General features: G+C 39.1%; 2 protein-coding genes across 4 annotated transcripts; both read left to right on the top strand.

Moving 5' to 3' along the window:
- Window positions 1-208: 208 nt before the first annotated feature.
- Window positions 209-6,165, top strand: LOC115778106 (pro-cathepsin H-like). Its single transcript, XM_030726137.1, has 12 exons — window positions 209-284; window positions 1,141-1,172; window positions 1,315-1,420; window positions 2,710-2,780; window positions 2,888-2,992; window positions 3,748-3,834; window positions 4,007-4,062; window positions 4,201-4,282; window positions 4,397-4,465; window positions 4,710-4,816; window positions 5,876-6,004; window positions 6,090-6,165. Exons 1-12 carry the CDS (start codon window positions 209-211, stop codon window positions 6,163-6,165), a joined length of 996 nt encoding a protein of 331 aa, XP_030581997.1.
- A 1,079-nt stretch (window positions 6,166-7,244) lies between these two features.
- On the top strand, window positions 7,245-14,048 carry wdr76 (WD repeat domain 76). 3 transcript variants are annotated; one of them, XM_030758518.1, is made up of 15 exons: window positions 7,245-7,416; window positions 7,613-7,723; window positions 7,822-7,923; window positions 8,044-8,139; window positions 8,352-8,410; window positions 8,811-8,928; window positions 9,074-9,169; window positions 10,585-10,625; window positions 10,755-10,908; window positions 11,135-11,293; window positions 11,365-11,480; window positions 11,584-11,682; window positions 11,811-11,963; window positions 12,086-12,139; window positions 12,227-14,048. In XM_030758518.1, exons 1-15 carry the CDS (start codon window positions 7,372-7,374, stop codon window positions 12,480-12,482), a joined length of 1,659 nt encoding a protein of 552 aa, XP_030614378.1. In that variant the 5' UTR covers window positions 7,245-7,371; the 3' UTR covers window positions 12,483-14,048. The 3 variants fall into 3 exon arrangements, with proteins under 3 accessions (XP_030614378.1, XP_030614394.1, XP_030614386.1); XM_030758526.1 differs by having other exon boundaries at window positions 7,372-7,416; window positions 8,047-8,139; window positions 12,227-12,482; XM_030758534.1 differs by lacking the exon at window positions 7,822-7,923 and having other exon boundaries at window positions 7,246-7,416; window positions 8,047-8,139.
- The last annotated feature ends 2,410 nt before the right edge of the window (window positions 14,049-16,458 follow it).

Raw genomic sequence — 16,458 nt, 5'->3', positions numbered from 1 at the left:
TATTCTTTCTCAGGGGGAAACGTGTCTTACAGGCTGCAGTGTTTGTTCTGAACAAGGTGCATCGAACCATAACCTTAATGCCTGTTGCTTTGCTTTGCTGGGGGAAATTCAAAGGGGCGTTCAAAGTTAGGGGCTTTTAAGTAGTCAATATAAAATGAGTCAAATGACGTGATTCCCTCAAAGCTTGTTGTAATCTGCTGCAGAGAGAATGGCTCTGAGTGTTGTGTGGTTTATTTCTGCCGCTTTTACCTTTGTCCATTTAACACCTTTAATTTCACTCAAAGGTAAGTGCATGCCAGCTTTTGATCAGTTTATTACTGTTTTTTTTTTTAAACTTTATATTTCCAACAGAGGTAGTTGGTAGAATTTAAAGGCATTTGCTTAAAATTGAAAAGGCATAGAAAGGGGTGAGAGAAATATTCATGTCCTTGGATTGCATTTGCAAAATGTTCAGTAAAGTAAAAACAGTCTTGGAGGAAATAATGCCCCCATTTTTGTAGGTAAGTTTAATTTTGCTGTTGGTCATCATAGAAGTGAAGCTAATACTATTTTCCATTTTCCTGGAAAGTCCTGAAAGTATATTTCATATGAGCACTCCAAATGTTTTCATGTAAAATATGAAATTACAGCTATATCAAATTACAGTTTCTCCCTGAATGGATGAGGATTGGCTGAAGTCCTTCAAATTTGTACTCGAGTGAATGATCTTGGTAATAGATTTCCCAGATTTTTATTCTGCTAGAGTAGCTGCACATGATTCAGAATTCTGAATAGTAATTTTCATATTGATCCTTGATGTGGGCCATTAGTTTATCTGCTGTCTAAAAACCTGCTGTTTTAGCTTCTTTCCCTTTGAGAAACACATTTTTGAAGAGCAGCTAGGTGGGGTCAGAGCTGTGCGCCTTGAGATGAGGGATGTCTGCAGGTCCAAGAATAAAAAAATCTAAAAGGACTCTTTAGAGCAATCTGAAGCCTGGCTCACATGCATACACCTCAGACCTTAACATTTGAAAGATTGGCCCATTTTAGTATGAGCGTCCACCACTTTAACAGTATGTATATGACTGAAAATTAAGAAAAGCACAATAGGTTCATTTTTAAGTGTTGCTTTACTCACTGAAAACTTCTGTGTCCCATCAGAAAAACATGCTTTCAAAGAGTGGATGTTACAGGTATGTGCATAATACTTATGCATAAAGCTTTAAACTTTATAGTCCAATGAGTTTTTTTTTTTTTTTGCATGCAGTTTAACAATGTTTGAATCTTCTTTCCTTTGTATGCTTTGTTATATCTGTGTTTTTATGTTCTTTGCAGCACAACAAAGTTTATGACACTAAGGAATTTTACCATCGACTCCATGTATTCACTCAAAATAAGCGGACAGTTGATCACCATAATGCTGGGAATCACTCATTCACAAGTACAGAACACTTCACCGCTAATTTCTTCCTCATATCAGGTAATATTCACTCACTGGACACTTTGTTAGGTACACCTTGCTAGTACCAGGTTGGATCCTCTTTGGTCTTCAGAGCTACATCAATTCTTGTTGCCATAGATTGAACAAAGTCATGGAAACATTCCTCACAGATTTTGGTCCATATTGACATAACATCATACAGTTGCAGTAGTTTTGTCTGCTGCACAGCCATGCTCTATTGGACTGAGTTCTGGTAACTGTGAAGGCCATTTGAGTACAGTGAACTCACTGGCATGTTTAAGAAACCACTTTGAGATGATTTGAGCTTTGTGACATAGCCCATTATCCTGATGGACGCAGGATAATGGGCTATGTCACAAAGAAGATGGACACACTGTGGCCATAAAGGGATTGATATCAGGTATGGTCAGCAACAATACTCAGGTATGCTATGATGTTTAAATCATGCTCAGTTGGTAGTAAGGAGGCCGAAGTGTACCAAGAAAATATTACCCCACACCATTACGCCACCAACTGCCTTTGATACAAGGCATGATTGATCCATGCTTTCCAGTTGTTTATGCCAAATTGTGACCCTAGCATCTAAATGCTGCAGCAGAAATTGAGACTCATTAGACCAGGCAACATTTTTTCAGTCTTCTATTGTCCAATGTTGGTGAGCTCATGTGAACTGTCGCCTCAGTTTTCTGTTCTTAGCTTCAAGGTTCGCTGTCTTGTTCGTTCAGAGATGTTCTTCTGCATACCTCGGTTGTTAGAGTGGCAATTTGAGTTACTGTTGCGTTCCTACCTGCTCAAAGCAGTCTGGCCATTCTCTGATCTCTGGCATCAAAAAGCATTTTCACCCAGAGAACTGCCGCTCACTGGAAATTTTTTCTTTTTCAGATCATTGTATGTAAACCTTAGAGATGGTTTGGGAAAATCCCAGTAGACCAGCAGTTTCCGAAATGGTCCAGCAGGCCTTTCTAGCACCAACAACCATGTCACATTCGAGGTCACTTAAATCACCTTTCTTCCCAATTCTGATACTCGGTTTGAATTTCAGGAGGTTATCTTGACCATCTCTACACGCCTAAATGCATTGAGTTACTACAATGCGACTGGCTGATTAGACGTTGGGATTAACGAGAAGTTAAACAGGTGTGCCTATCAAAGAGGCCGTTGAGTGAATAGACTATCAAATAAACTGCCAGTCTAAACATAATATTTACAGCTTCAGAAGGTCATAAAAGTTATGCTGTCTTCATGCTGCTGTTCATTTTCAAATCTAGTGGGCCTGAACCAATTCTCAGACATGACGTTTGAGGAATTCAAGAAATTTTACCTTTTGACCCAACCTCAGGTAAATCATCTGATTATATAACACTTCACAAAGCTGATGTTTTTATAAAGAGTGCTGGAATTTATTTTTGATTTCCTGTATAATATTTTGACTCTGGTATCATTTAGATCTGCTCAGTCACTAAAGGTAATCATGTCAGCAGGACAGGTCCTTACCCTGAGTTTGTAGACTGGAGGACGAAGGGCAACTTTGTGACTCCTGTGAAGAACCAGGTATCCTCATACAGTACTAAATGAAATTTTCTTAGACTTAACATCCACAGTCTCCTTTTCTTAAAGAAATATTGTGCTTCATTGGTGCATACTTTGTATTTTATTATGCTTTATTTGAGTTATAGTGAAGAACAGTGTACTTTTCTAAAAACATTATCTTGTGTGTAATCTTTAGAAATGTTTTGCTAAACCATAAACATGTAGCTAGAGCACCTGTTTGAACAAGTGCAGTGTGTATGATTTAAAAAGTCATGAGAGGAGCAGAAAAGAAAACACTGACGTTTTTAATTACAGGAGAATTAATTACATTTAAATAAAAGCATCACAGAAAGAAACCCCTGTTCTCTGTAGTATAAAAGACTTTTCTCTCACAATTTGCTCATAAAAGCGGCCACTTTTGAATTTGTCCCAGTACAATATAACACTGACTTTTTTCACTTTGATTTTTATATATATTTTATGAGAAAAGTAAGAAAGGGGCCACTTTCATGAATAAAGTCCTTCAATAAGTGCAAAACAAATAATTCCTTGAGTTATTTTCAATTTAAAATTTTGTACTATATGTGCACATTTTTTAAAAAATACCTCAGTCACAACATCTGAGAGAATATACTGGATCTATTAGTAAATATATTAAATAAACAGTTTGGTTTACAGATGGATTCATTCTGTTTTCTTTGAAAGATTTGTGAAGTGCTCCTTTAACATAACTGGATTATTAATTGTTTGAGTTGTGCTGTGTTTGTCTTTTTTAGGGGTTTTGTGGCAGCTGTTGGACCTTTTCCACCACTGGCTGTCTGGAGTCAGTGAATGCTATTGCTACTGGGAAACTAATATCATTGGTGAGAGATTTGTATTATAAGATAATATAGATTGCTGAAGAATAGTCTGATATAGGCTATCGTTTGATATTAGTTCTTCAGGGTCTTTGCATAATGTAAACTAGGCTTTATTGTATGTATATCAGTATCACTGCTGCATATAAATGAAGAATGCTATTTATTTGTCTCTTAGTCTGAGCAGCAGCTACTAGACTGTTCCAGAAACTTCAGGAATTATGGCTGCTTCGGGTAGGAAGCATCTCATACACTCAGTTGTTAATTATTTTTAGCCTATAACTATAACATATGAGACATTTTATATTACTGAAGTAGAATGAAAAATGTATGCGTAGAATTTCAACACATCAGCCAACCTGTTTGTTTCAGTGGGCTCCCCAGCCAGGCATTTGAGTACATCAAATACAGCAAAGGTCTCATGACAGAGGACGACTATCCCTACAAAGGCTATGTATACATTTTTGGGATTAAAACCTTAAAAAAAAACAAAAAATAAAACAAAGCAAGTTACTTACCATGACAAAAAAAAAAATGCAATAAAAAGGTTTTGTCTTTCCTGTTTTAGGAACACACCTGCCATTTTGAGCCTTCACTTGCAGGTGCTTTTGTCCGAGATGTTGTCAATATAACGAGGGTGAGTGTATGAACAGGTGAAATTACACTGTGCATGAAACTGTACTGTGTATGTGCAGTGTGAGGGCTTTTGCATGTACTACTGCTGGTTAACAGCATAACACAATACAGTAAATCGTGCCTTTGTTGTTACCCAATGTGGAAATAAGGCAAGTCGTTTTAAATCTGTTTTATCGTAAAAATTTAACTCCTCATAAATTGAGCTAATCAGTCATTTATTAAAATTTATGTTTACCCGTTCACAGGATGATGAAAAGGCCATGGTTGATGCAGTGGCCTGGCTCAATCCCATCACCTTCTCCTTTGATGCCACAGCTGATTTTAAGCACTACAAAGATGGCGTTTACTCCAGGTGAGATCAGGACCTCGATAACTCAACGAGCACTTATGCATTTACCATTATTGAAAAAGTACAGCTGGGCTGGCATCTTAAGAGGAGACCAAATTATACTGACCCCATTTTGTTCCTGTTACTTGTTTATTACATGTTATGAAATATGATAACAATCAGACCCAAATGCATGATACAAGATGAATCAAAACAATCCTTAAAACAAAGCAGTAGTTCTAACTAACACAAGGAGTATAAAATAGATGCATACAGACAGGAAACAAAAACAGACACTTAATATATACACACAGATGGCTGATTACAACAACAACAGTACACAGGTGAGAGCAGGACACAGGAGGAAGCAATCAACAACAGATGAAAACAATCAGGAAATGCGGGAAGAGTAATCCAAAAGAGTAATCCAAAACCACAGCAAAGCTCCGTGTCCACGATGCTATGGAAATACTTAAAATACAATAACACAACAGGATTTCTGATCTCTGATCCATCAACACAGTGTTATTTAGACATGGACAAGGACTGTGGAAATAACGAGTACTAGTACAATCTGTGGTGTCCTACAGTTTCACCGATAATAGGAGGTCACAACAGCCTGCTTGCGTACACATTAGTCAGGTCAGGTTATTTACAGTTAGGTCCATAAGGTTTTGGGTAATGACACATTTTTTAATTTTGTCTGTGTACACCACCATGGTGGATTTTAAATCAAACCATCAAGATGTGACTGACGTGCAGACTATTTTTTATACATAGCCCCCATATTCAGAGGCACAAAATGAATTAGACATACAAACATATTTTTACTACTTGAATAAAAATAATTTGTGTGTGATGACTGTGAAGTAGACAAATGAGCAACTTTTAAAACGTCAGCATCTTGGATTTCCTGTATTTTGAGCAGCCCGTTTGCACCGCAGCTCAGTCACAAAACTGCATACAAAACAACTACATACCACATTTTGCAAATGTAGGCTGCAGTATAATATTGAAAGAGACAATCAGCCCACTCACCCTACAAAAGACATGTGCTCTATTGATCTAGTGTTGTCTGTTTAGCACCCAGTGTAAGAACACAGCAGACAAAGTGAATCATGCAGTCCTGGCGGTGGGCTATGGCGTTGAGAAGAACGGCGTGCCATATTGGATTGTGAAGAACTCTTGGGGCACAGCCTGGGGAAAGGATGGGTAAATATAGACTGTGTGTATTTGAGCTTTATGACTTGTTATAGCTTGCAAGCATCGCTGACATATTTCTTTTTTATTCCATCAGATATTTTTTGATTGAGCGTGGAAAAAACATGTGTGGACTGGCCACATGCTCTTCTTACCCTCTACCTAAAGTATGAGGAGTAAAATGGCAACAAAGTGGGAGCTCTTGAGCGTGTCTGTACTGGGAAGTGCTTGCGGAAGTGTTTTATTTAGCCTAAAGGTCTGATCTCAACTTATGGTTTCTCACATGTTTTCTGGAAGGTAAATTTCACAACAGCATCTTATGCTATTAGGCCCTATGGCCCCTGTGAGGCAGAGGATTAAGATGAGATCTTACGCTATTATTTAAACTGGGTCATGAAGGTTTTGAACCAAATGCAAGAAAAGAAAAGGAAAATTTGTTTATAACTTAAAACACATTTAATAATTTAACACACAGTATGATAGCTGGGCAATTTCTTGAATTTTGGAAGATTTGTTGAGACTTTTATGCTGCCCAAACCAGGACATCAAGAATATTTTATGTTTTTCATTTAATTAAAGCAGAGCCCTTGACGTGATCTCCTTGTCCCCATGTGGCCCTTTCTGAAGTTGAGTTTGATATATGTGCAAAAATGTCTCCATGTATGCAAAGGGACAGGATTCAATCATTTATTATCATCTGAGTCACCTCACATGTTCGCGTATACTTTGTCAATAAACTAATTTCAATTAATGTGTGCTTGTCTTCAATAAAGAACAATTTTCTGTTTTATCCAGTGATGGGAAACGTTGGCAGTGTCCAGCTGTCAATTGCTTACCGTCACCCAAAAATATATTTTATTTTAGATTTATTCTACTGCATGGCAATGAACAGGAGTGGTCCTCCAATTTCATTGTACATTCTGCATAATGACAAATAAAGGTATTCTATTCTATTCTATTCTATTCTATTCTATTCTATTCTATTCTATTCTATTCTATTCTATTCTATTCTATTCATAAATAACCACAAGCTCCCTGGCACTGCTATTGCCCAATTCTGCCATAAGATGGCGACATCTTCCTAGCAGAAGCTGAGGCGATGCGTCATTAAAATTGTACGGCGTTCATTGGCTGCTGTCAGCAGAGACCAACCCCTTTGTGCTTGAGACGTAAGAATATCAGCGAATCACTTACTCGGATTCTGTTTCACAAGCGAGGGGGAGGGACTAGTTACAAAACCTTTGGTGCATGTGGCGCCAATTACTCCTTTCACATAATTGTCACGAACGCTGAAGTTATTTGTTGTGAGGCAGTCACGCATTATCGTTTACCGCTTTTCTGAAACAAATACTCGTACTTTTCATTACAACTGTACTAAAATGGCGACTATCCGAAAAAAACGCGAAGCTGCTGTGGTTGTAAAGGTATAGTAATTCATTTTGTTTGAATGTGGTTTCCTGTATCTTGCCTGTGTGAGGCAGCTGCTGCTGCTGCATAGCATTAACATTAACGAGCACAATTTTAAGCGCAGGTGTGTTGTTAGTTTCGGTGAATCTTTTGTGGGAAAGTTCTATGAACGCCTTAATGTTGACAAAATTGTTAACGAGGCACACCTTGCAGGAAATGACTCCGGAGAATCTCGAGGCGACAGTGCGACGATCATCTCGAAACGCTCTTGCACCTAAACGCCTCCGGTACTCTCCTGAAGTTGAAACGCCTAAGAAGAAAAGGGTGAGAGCCTCTTTACAGTAATGGGAATAAACAGTCATTTCAAAACTGTCCGCTTTGTTTTGTCTCGCTCTGCTAATTTGGCCATATTTGCTTGATAGAAAGCAAAAACCGTCACTGAAAACGGCAGTCAGAATAAGAAACCGATGGATGAGAAGGATGATGATGATGATGATGAAAACAGTGATGTGGAGCAAGCATCTGTAAATACAAACGCTTTGCACAGTTTCTTACTTTTAACTTACTTTGTGTTTCTTCGCCACCCCGATGGCTTCTTCAGTGTGAGATGGGCAGATTTTTTTCAGTGCTGTATCTTTTTGCAGCAGAATGGATATGGGGTTCTTTCTGCCTATGAACTTGAGCGCCTGGAGAACATCAGACAGAACCAAGCTTTTCTGTCTTCTATCAACTTACTCCAGGTAGGTTATCCACTGAATCTACACTTTAATTAACTGGATTGAAACTCCTTATTATCGCGCAGTTGACATACTGTTTAAATTTTACTTATTTAAACTGAGAGCAGCAGCATTCAGATTTGCTGGTCAGCCTGACTGTAAGAGTAAGAAGTAAATCCTCATAAAAGGATCACGCGTGATTCTCTCAGTTCATCTTTCTTGTTTTTTGTTAAAAGGCAACTGAGGAGTTCAAGCAACTGACACGACCAAAGCCATCGCAGAGGGGTCTCACAAGGTACAGTAGGCTGCAGACCTGTTACTACCAATGTGTCGACTCAGAATATCAGTGTTTTCTGCATGGAACAATCTGAAAAACCACAGCACTGGAGTTTTGCAGAGCAAAAATTACAAGAATAGTGTGTTTACTTTTCCTTCAGGTTTTCTCTATGGAACATTGTTGTGTTCCTCTAACCTACTGAATGAACCATGTGCACCAAAGTAAACGATAAACTGATATGTGGAGTAGTTGTCATTAAGTGCAAGGAATGACCCCGTTCCCCCTTTTATCTGAATGTTATCTCATTATACTGAAAGTTGCTTTATGTTTTGAATGTCAGATAAACTGAATACTTAACTCTGACTGCTTTTAAGTTTCTTCTTGAGGTTCTTTTAATGTTCACCTTCTTTGGTTGCAGAGCACATGCTGCTGTAAAAGAAGTGCTGCCATCCCGCAAATCCCTGCGGCTCCAAAAAAAGGAGGCAACGATCCTGGAACTTCCTCCTGAACCCACAGGGACACTTATTTATGAACAGGTCCTGACAAATAGTCCAATGATGCATCTGTAATGTCTTATTTCATGCAGCTCCACTGCTGGATCTTAAGTCTGTCTCTCTAGCTTCTGTTTGTTTCTTTCTTTCTGGGTATGTTACTCATTATAGTTGTTGACTTGCTTTTAAGTCAGTAAAGAAGTCCCCTGGCCCCCTGCCCATGGATCTAATAAACATGGAAGAGGGAAACAAGCTGCCGCCTCAACTTCTTGAGCTCTGCTCTGAGGTAAGTTAGTTTTCTAGGATATTTCCCTGTTTCATATCCAGTTTATTTAGTCACCATACTTGCTTTCCCCCCCACATTTTCACATGTTGTCATTGAAACTTAAAACCATTTTTTTCTCCACTTAATTGTGAATCTTTTATAGGGCTTGTATTAGCCACCAGCATAAGAATGACACATACAATCAGGCATAAAATTATGGCCACCTGCCTAATATTGTGTTGGTCACATTTTTGCTGCCCACAGCAACCATTGAGGCATGGACTCCATTAGATCGCTGAAATTGTGCTGTGGTATTTGCCACCAAGTTGTTAGCAACAGGACTTAAAGGATCTGTTGCTAAGTTGTTTTGGTGTGGCCTCCATGGATTGGTCTTGCTTGTCCAGCACATCCCACAGATGCTCCATTGGATTGAGATCTGGGGAATTTGGAGGCCAAGTCAACACCTCAAACTCGTTGTGCTCCTCAAACCATTTCTGAAGCATTTTTGCTTTGTGGGAGGGTGCATTATCCTGCTGAATGGTGCCACAGCCATCAGGGAATACCATGTCCATGAAAGGGTGTACATGGTCTGCAACAGTGCTTGGGTAGGTGGTACATGTCAAAGTATCATCCACATGAAAGGTGGGTCCCAAGGGTTCCTAGCAGAACAGAACATTGCCCAAAGCATCACACTGCCTTTGCCAGCTTGCCATCTTCCCATAGTGTATCCTTGTGCCAGGTGTTTCCTAGGAAAGCAACACACATGCAGCCATCCACATTTTGTAAAAGAAAATGTGATTCATCAGACCAGGCCACCTTCTTCCATTGCTCTGTGGTCCAGTTCTGTTGCTTATGTGCTCATTGTTGGCACTTTTTGCAGTGGACAGGGCCCGGCATGAGCACCCTGCTGCTATGCAGCCCCATTCACAACACACTGTGATGCACTGTGTATTCTGAAACCTTTCTATCAGAGTCAGCATTAACTTTTTCGACAGTTGGAGCTACAGTAGCTCATCTGTTGGATAGGACTACATGGGCCAGGCTTTGCTCCCCGCGTGCATGAGTGAGCCTTGTCCACCCAAGACCCTGTCGCTGGTTCACCACTGTCCATTCCTTGGACCATTATTGGTAGATACTGACCACTGCAGACCATCAACTTTGAGGACAAAAATTTCACTTGCTCTCTAATATGTCCCACCCACTAACAGGTGCCATGATGAGATAATCAGTGTTATTCACTTCACCAGTCAGTGTTCATAATGTTATGCTTTGTGTGTGTGTGTGTGTGTGTGTGTGTGTGTGTGTGTGTGTGTGTGTGTGTGTGTGTGTGTGTGTGTGTGTGTGCGCGCGGATTGGTGTGGGTGGCCTGGCATCTTCAGTGTATTAACTGTTCTTACTCAATTAGGAAATCATGAAATTGCTTCTCTTTTTCACAGGATTCAAAAGAAGAGAAAAAGATGCAACTTAACCTGAAAGAGTAAGATTTAAGAAAGTGTTCTTTTTTTTTTTTTTTTTTTTGGTCCTGTACTGATGGTCATATTTATTGCAAGGACCTAATAATGTTCGAAACAGGTGGGCAAACACTTACCCTGCTGTCTTAATACAGGTACACCTCTACACTGAAGAACATGAAGCTAAATGAGGACAAAGTTGCCAAAGTGGTGAAGGATCGCATCTTCTCTGCAGCCTTCCACCCCTGCACCAGCAGCTTGTTGATGGCCGCAGGAGACAAATGGGGAAAAGTGGGACTCTGGAAGTTGGTAAGATTTTTGCTTGAAATACTAGTGCTTGACCACTAGATGGCAGAAATTATCTCAAAACTAAAGCTTTACTTCAGTCTTCAATTTATTCTCTTCACAAATATTCACAAGTGTTGTCCTCAGGACATTTGACTTGCTTCATGTTTAACTTTAGGTTTTTATTTTGCTCTGGACATGGTTGGGTGAACTGTAACCATTTATTTATTGCATGTGTATACTCTTCTAGGGTGGTGACTGGGGTGATGATGGTGTCCTTCTCTTTGAGCCCCACACCCGTCCAGTGAGCTGCATGGCATTCTCCACGTCTCATCCTACACAACTGCTGAGCCTCAGCTATGATGGATCCCTCCGCTGCATGGATGTAGAAAAGGCTGTTTTTGATGATGTAAGAAACTTCCTTTGAGGTCAGTCTGTTTGTATTGTAGTCCATGTATAAATACATTTTTTGTTTTCTAGGTGTATGATATTGAAGATGGCCTGAAAACATTTGACTTCATGTCACATGATTGTTCGACGCTAGTGGTCGGGAACTTTTATGGAGACGTTGCCATCGTTGATAGGCGCACCCCAGGGTGAGAAAGTAACGTTCTCTTAGTGATGTTATATTTTCTTTTGTTTTGAACAATTTTAATTTTACACGCAAGCATTTTCATAAGCGTGTTATATCCTCTGCAGAAACTCCCATGAATCCCTCCACACACTGGACCCCAAAACAGTGCGTTGTGTTAGCGTCCACCCTTTACAGAAGCAATACTTTGTGGTGGCTGAAAGCAAGTATGGACTTTTTTTTTTTTTTTTTTTTTTTTAACACATTTCTCTATTTTGTGTCGCTGTCTTTGAATGTTAAGTGGATGCTTTGATTTTATTTTTATTCATTCATTTATTTTTTATTTTTTTTGCAGGGTAGTTAGCATTTATGACAGCCGAAGACTGAAGAAGACCAAAAGCCAAGCAGTGTCTCAGCTGCATGGCCACTCTTTAAGCATAACCGGTGCTTATTTCTCTCCTTGTACTGGAAACAGAGTTCTTACCTCTTGTATGGATAACAACATAAGGTGAAGCTGACAGAGCACTGTGACATGCTGTAGTGGTTTTTTTTTTTTTTTTTTTTGGTTTTTTTCTTCTTTTTTCTTCCCCAGTTTCAGCACAATGTCCTTATCTGTTTTCTTCTTAACAGGATATATGACACATCTGCAATGACCACTAAATGTCCCTTGCTTACGACCATCAGGTACATCCACTAACTTGAATTTTTTTTTCTCTTCTGTGTGTTAAGAACCGCATACTTTAAAAATGCCTTTTCAATTTAAATTGACAGACACTACATGCAAACAGGCCGCTGGCTGACCAAACTATCAGCAGTGTGGGACCCTAAACAGGAAGACTGCTTTGTGGTGGGGAGCATGATGAAGCCTAGGAGGGTGCAGGTGTTCCATGAAAGCGGCCGACCCCAGCACTCCTTCATGGACAGTGAGAACCTCAGCACAGTCCTCTCCGTCACTGCTTTCCACCCTACAAGGAATGCCTTGCTGGGTGGCAGTGCATCAGGGCGGATTCACGTCTTTTCTGACTGAAAGACCAAAAAGTGTGCGACCAATGGTCCTGGCTGGGTTCAGGGGAGTATGAGGAACAAGGAGTTTGGTGACAATCAGAATGTTCAACTTATAAACTTCCAGGGGATTTTTGTGTTTTTGTTTGTTTTTTTTTGTTTTTTTTTTTCTTCTTCCCCTTTTCTGTACACAAGTATTTCAGTATAGCCACTAAAATCTCCTCACTCTGTATTTCCATAGAGCTTTAATACATTATTCTTACACTAAAGCAGAGTAACAAACCTGTAGCGATCTGAATTGTATCAAATTGAACCATATTCTTACACATGTTGCAGTATATATGGTGTATGCTGTGAAGTAATGCAGGATCAGTAGCAAAATGCCAGAATTTTATTCCTTGCCACTCAAATACATTTATAGCTACATTAGGTGGTGTGATTGTACAAAAAAGGCTTATCCTTTGTACTACATGTTTTCTCACTTTACAACTTGTGTCATAATATAAATTTTTTTTCTCTATTTGAAACTTTCATGCCAAACTGAAAAGATTTTACAGTCTCTGCTGTTCAGCGTTGGTGAGCTCGTGCTAACTGTAGCCTGAGTTTGTACCTGACAGGAGTGGAACTAGATGTGTGGCCTTCTGCTGTAGTATGTTCACTTCATGACTCAGCATGAGTTCTGTGTTGCACTGCTCTAACATTATTTAAGTTGCTGCTGCCAGTTTAAATCAGTTTGGCTGTTCTCAGGTTTACAGTTAACGCCAGGATAGGAAAGGAAATTATGCTGTGCATTAAATGTCTGCTACGATTGGCTAATTAGATCTTTGCATTAATGTTATTCAGTAAAGTTTTAGCACAAATATAAGATACAACTGTGTTCCCCTTTTTTCAAACTTAAACCTGCTGTATGTGGCTGCACATTTACCAACCTTCCACACAAGGACAATGCACTCTTCTCTACTCTCTGCATTGTTGAATTAGTTCTGTCTAGTTTCATGAGGGCTGAATGAGTTCTCTGCTACAACTGTGAGTAAGTGAGGCCTCCGCTCCAGAATTGCCTGTTTTGAAGCTGCTCGTGTAAATTTTGATTCGCATTTGCTGCCTTGCTGGAAATCATTTTCCTCAGTTATGCCGCCCTCTTGTTGCACTTATTCTACCCTGTGTCTCTTAAAACGGTCAGACTTGCAAAGATGCACGCGCACAGCATGATGCTGCCACCACCAGCCTTCATGGTGTGTTGCTCCTCCATTGGCAGTGTTCATAAAGTAGCCATACGAGCTCAGTTTTAATACAGATTTGGCAGCTGTACATCTGTGCTCTTAGTAGCTCCTTACTGTTCTCTAGGGGGGTGGTTAGTGCCTTCAAATAGACCTCCGCTTCCCCCAATGAATTTATTTATTTATTCACCAGGATACCAACTAACCAACTGTTGGACCTTTTGGAGACACAGGTGTGCTTACAACATGATCACAGCCAATTCATGTTCATATTCATGTTATATATTACCACAATTGAAGTCAGTGCACAGATGTTTTCAGTTTGATATTTTAGATTTTATTTCTATTAAAGAAAATCCAAATTACATCAAGTGGAATTTGGAAAATGTGAGGTTTATTAATTATTTAAGTGTCTCAGAAAACCCAAGTAATTTCTACTGGGTTTCCTCTGCAGTCAGTGAAAGGGCTTTTTGAAGTGCCTGTTAAGTTGTGTTCACTTCCATTTTTTTCTTTGTATTTGTGAAGCAAACAAAATGTTTTATTACAAAATATTGTCAGTGTGAATGCTATGAATCCCAGCAGTAGTGGCAGCATCATTATCACCTGGAGCTGGCAACATAAAAGGTGTGTGTGTGTGTGTGTGTGTGTGTGTATGCACAATGAAAAAATCCTTGTGGCGCTGATCTGGGTTGTAATATTGATTGAATATCACACTAAATGTCTTTGCTGCTTTTGTGATTTCAAAATTCAACTTGTAGCCAGACTAGCTGCCAGTTGTCAAGAATAGATGATATTTATTCATAAATAGATTACACCAGTCCTCCGTCAGTGATTGGAAATAAGCAGTCTTGTTTGGAGGTAATCAATGCAGGACACATGCTTACAGAGACATTTCCATGTGCAGGGCCATGGTACAGGAAGGAAGCTTACAGTAAAACCATATCTGAGGCCTTGTTTACATCATTCATTAAACTGAAAACCAGTTGCTTATCAGTGGAACTGTCACCTCTTGGTCACTGTGCCAACTACATTGCACAAGGAAAGGTTCAGGTAGTTAAAAATGCTACTTCTGCTGTTTAAATTATATACCTGTGTTCTTCCACCGTCATTAATCTCGGGCGTGCTGTCAGGTGTCAAGTTTTTTCTCACAAGTAAATTTGTGGCATCTGTACCACAGTGTTAACTACCACTGCTGGTACACTCATGCATCTACAGACTGTTTGCTTGTCTACAGGATTGAGGCAAACATTATTTTGTAGTTTATATTTATTATATCTGTATTATTTATTGCTCAAATTGCTTAAGTTGTAGATTTTTATATATATATATATGTATATATAATATATGTGCATGGACATAAAGGTAAAGGTTTCCCTTTTATGTGCATGAACATAAAGGTAAATGTTTCCCTTTACTGGCCGTAAACATGATTGCCTTACATCACTCGAAATCCACAGAGCACCATCTGAATTAAAGCAGGTAAGTTATTCATCAAGTCTGAAAACAAACCCAAAATGTTAGTTTTTAAAATTAAAATATAAATCTTTCATTCAATGCTTCTGTTACTCACCCAACTTTGTATTAAAAGGGTAGAACACTCACGTGTTAATGCTTATGGTAATTTCTTTTTCTGGGTACAAAAATAATATCAGCATTTAAAAGTGGACACTGAACACTACAGCGACTCTCAAAGCAAAGCTTCTCATGTTAGCTTTGAATAAGATTTGAACACAGCAACTTTCCAAACCACCTACAGGTACCTGCAAAACCTAAATACTTTAGCCTGTCACTTTCCTAAATTATCCTTCTTTTTGCATAAATAATTCATGCTCGATCTTTTTTTTTTTTTTGGTATAATGTTGTATGTCTGTCCAGCCTGTAATAACTGGTGGCACATTTTTGTGACTGCCCAAAAAAAGAAAAAAAAAAAAAACTATAAACCATACCTGATATAAATTAAGCCACTCTCTCTTTTAAAGTCAACTTCTTGTGTGTCTCCGGACTGCTGTTATTTTCTTAAAATATTCCCTTTAAAGTACTCATTTGTCACTTGCACATTTGTGATTGTGTGCTTTCTCTGGATCTCCAACTTGTGGCTCCAGAGCCAGCTCTCTTGGCCACCTCCAATGGCTCCCTGTGGCTTTAAAATGAAAATGAACAATGGCCATTTTTTTTTTTTTAATAAAAGATTTGTTTTCTTTCACCACCAAAGGCTGCTGGCTTACCAATGTGCTTGATGTGCAGCTGGACTCAAAATTAAACTGAAACAGACCTTTTTTTTCTAACTTTTATATGTTTTTAAACTATTTGGCTGCTGTTTTATTTATCATCAAAATGTTTTTTTTGTTTGTTTTTTTCAATTTGAATAATTTGCCCACCCACAGGTAAGACTCAAAGTGTCCAAAGGACTCAAAGCTTTGCTGTTTCATAATAGGCTCACATGAGAGAGTAGTTTTTTGTTGACAGCTGCGACAGGCTCCAGGATGTGTCATAATCATTATAAGGCCTGAATATGTTTTGCAGTTCCACACAGATTGTTTTGAGGGGAAAAATTTAAAGGTTGCTGACCCTTTTCCTACACTGTCTGAAAGCATCGTCCCTTGAACTTGAATTTCATTTTGGGATATAGGAACGTTTCAGGGAGCCAACATTGGTGAGCACAGCTGTGCTTATGTGGTCTAACTACTTTATTTAATGCCCTTTGAGCAGGCACACACACACACACACACACGGAGCATTGGCGGCTGCCACAGCTGAGGTGGTTTGCGTTGAATGTTCTCCCTA

The sequence above is a fragment of the Archocentrus centrarchus genome, chromosome 3, assembly GCF_007364275.1.
Source record: "Archocentrus centrarchus isolate MPI-CPG fArcCen1 chromosome 3, fArcCen1, whole genome shotgun sequence".
NCBI lineage: Eukaryota > Metazoa > Chordata > Actinopteri > Cichliformes > Cichlidae > Archocentrus > Archocentrus centrarchus.
The sequence above is the reverse complement of the archived record's forward strand: the minus strand, read 5'-3'. Positions and strand labels throughout refer to the sequence as shown.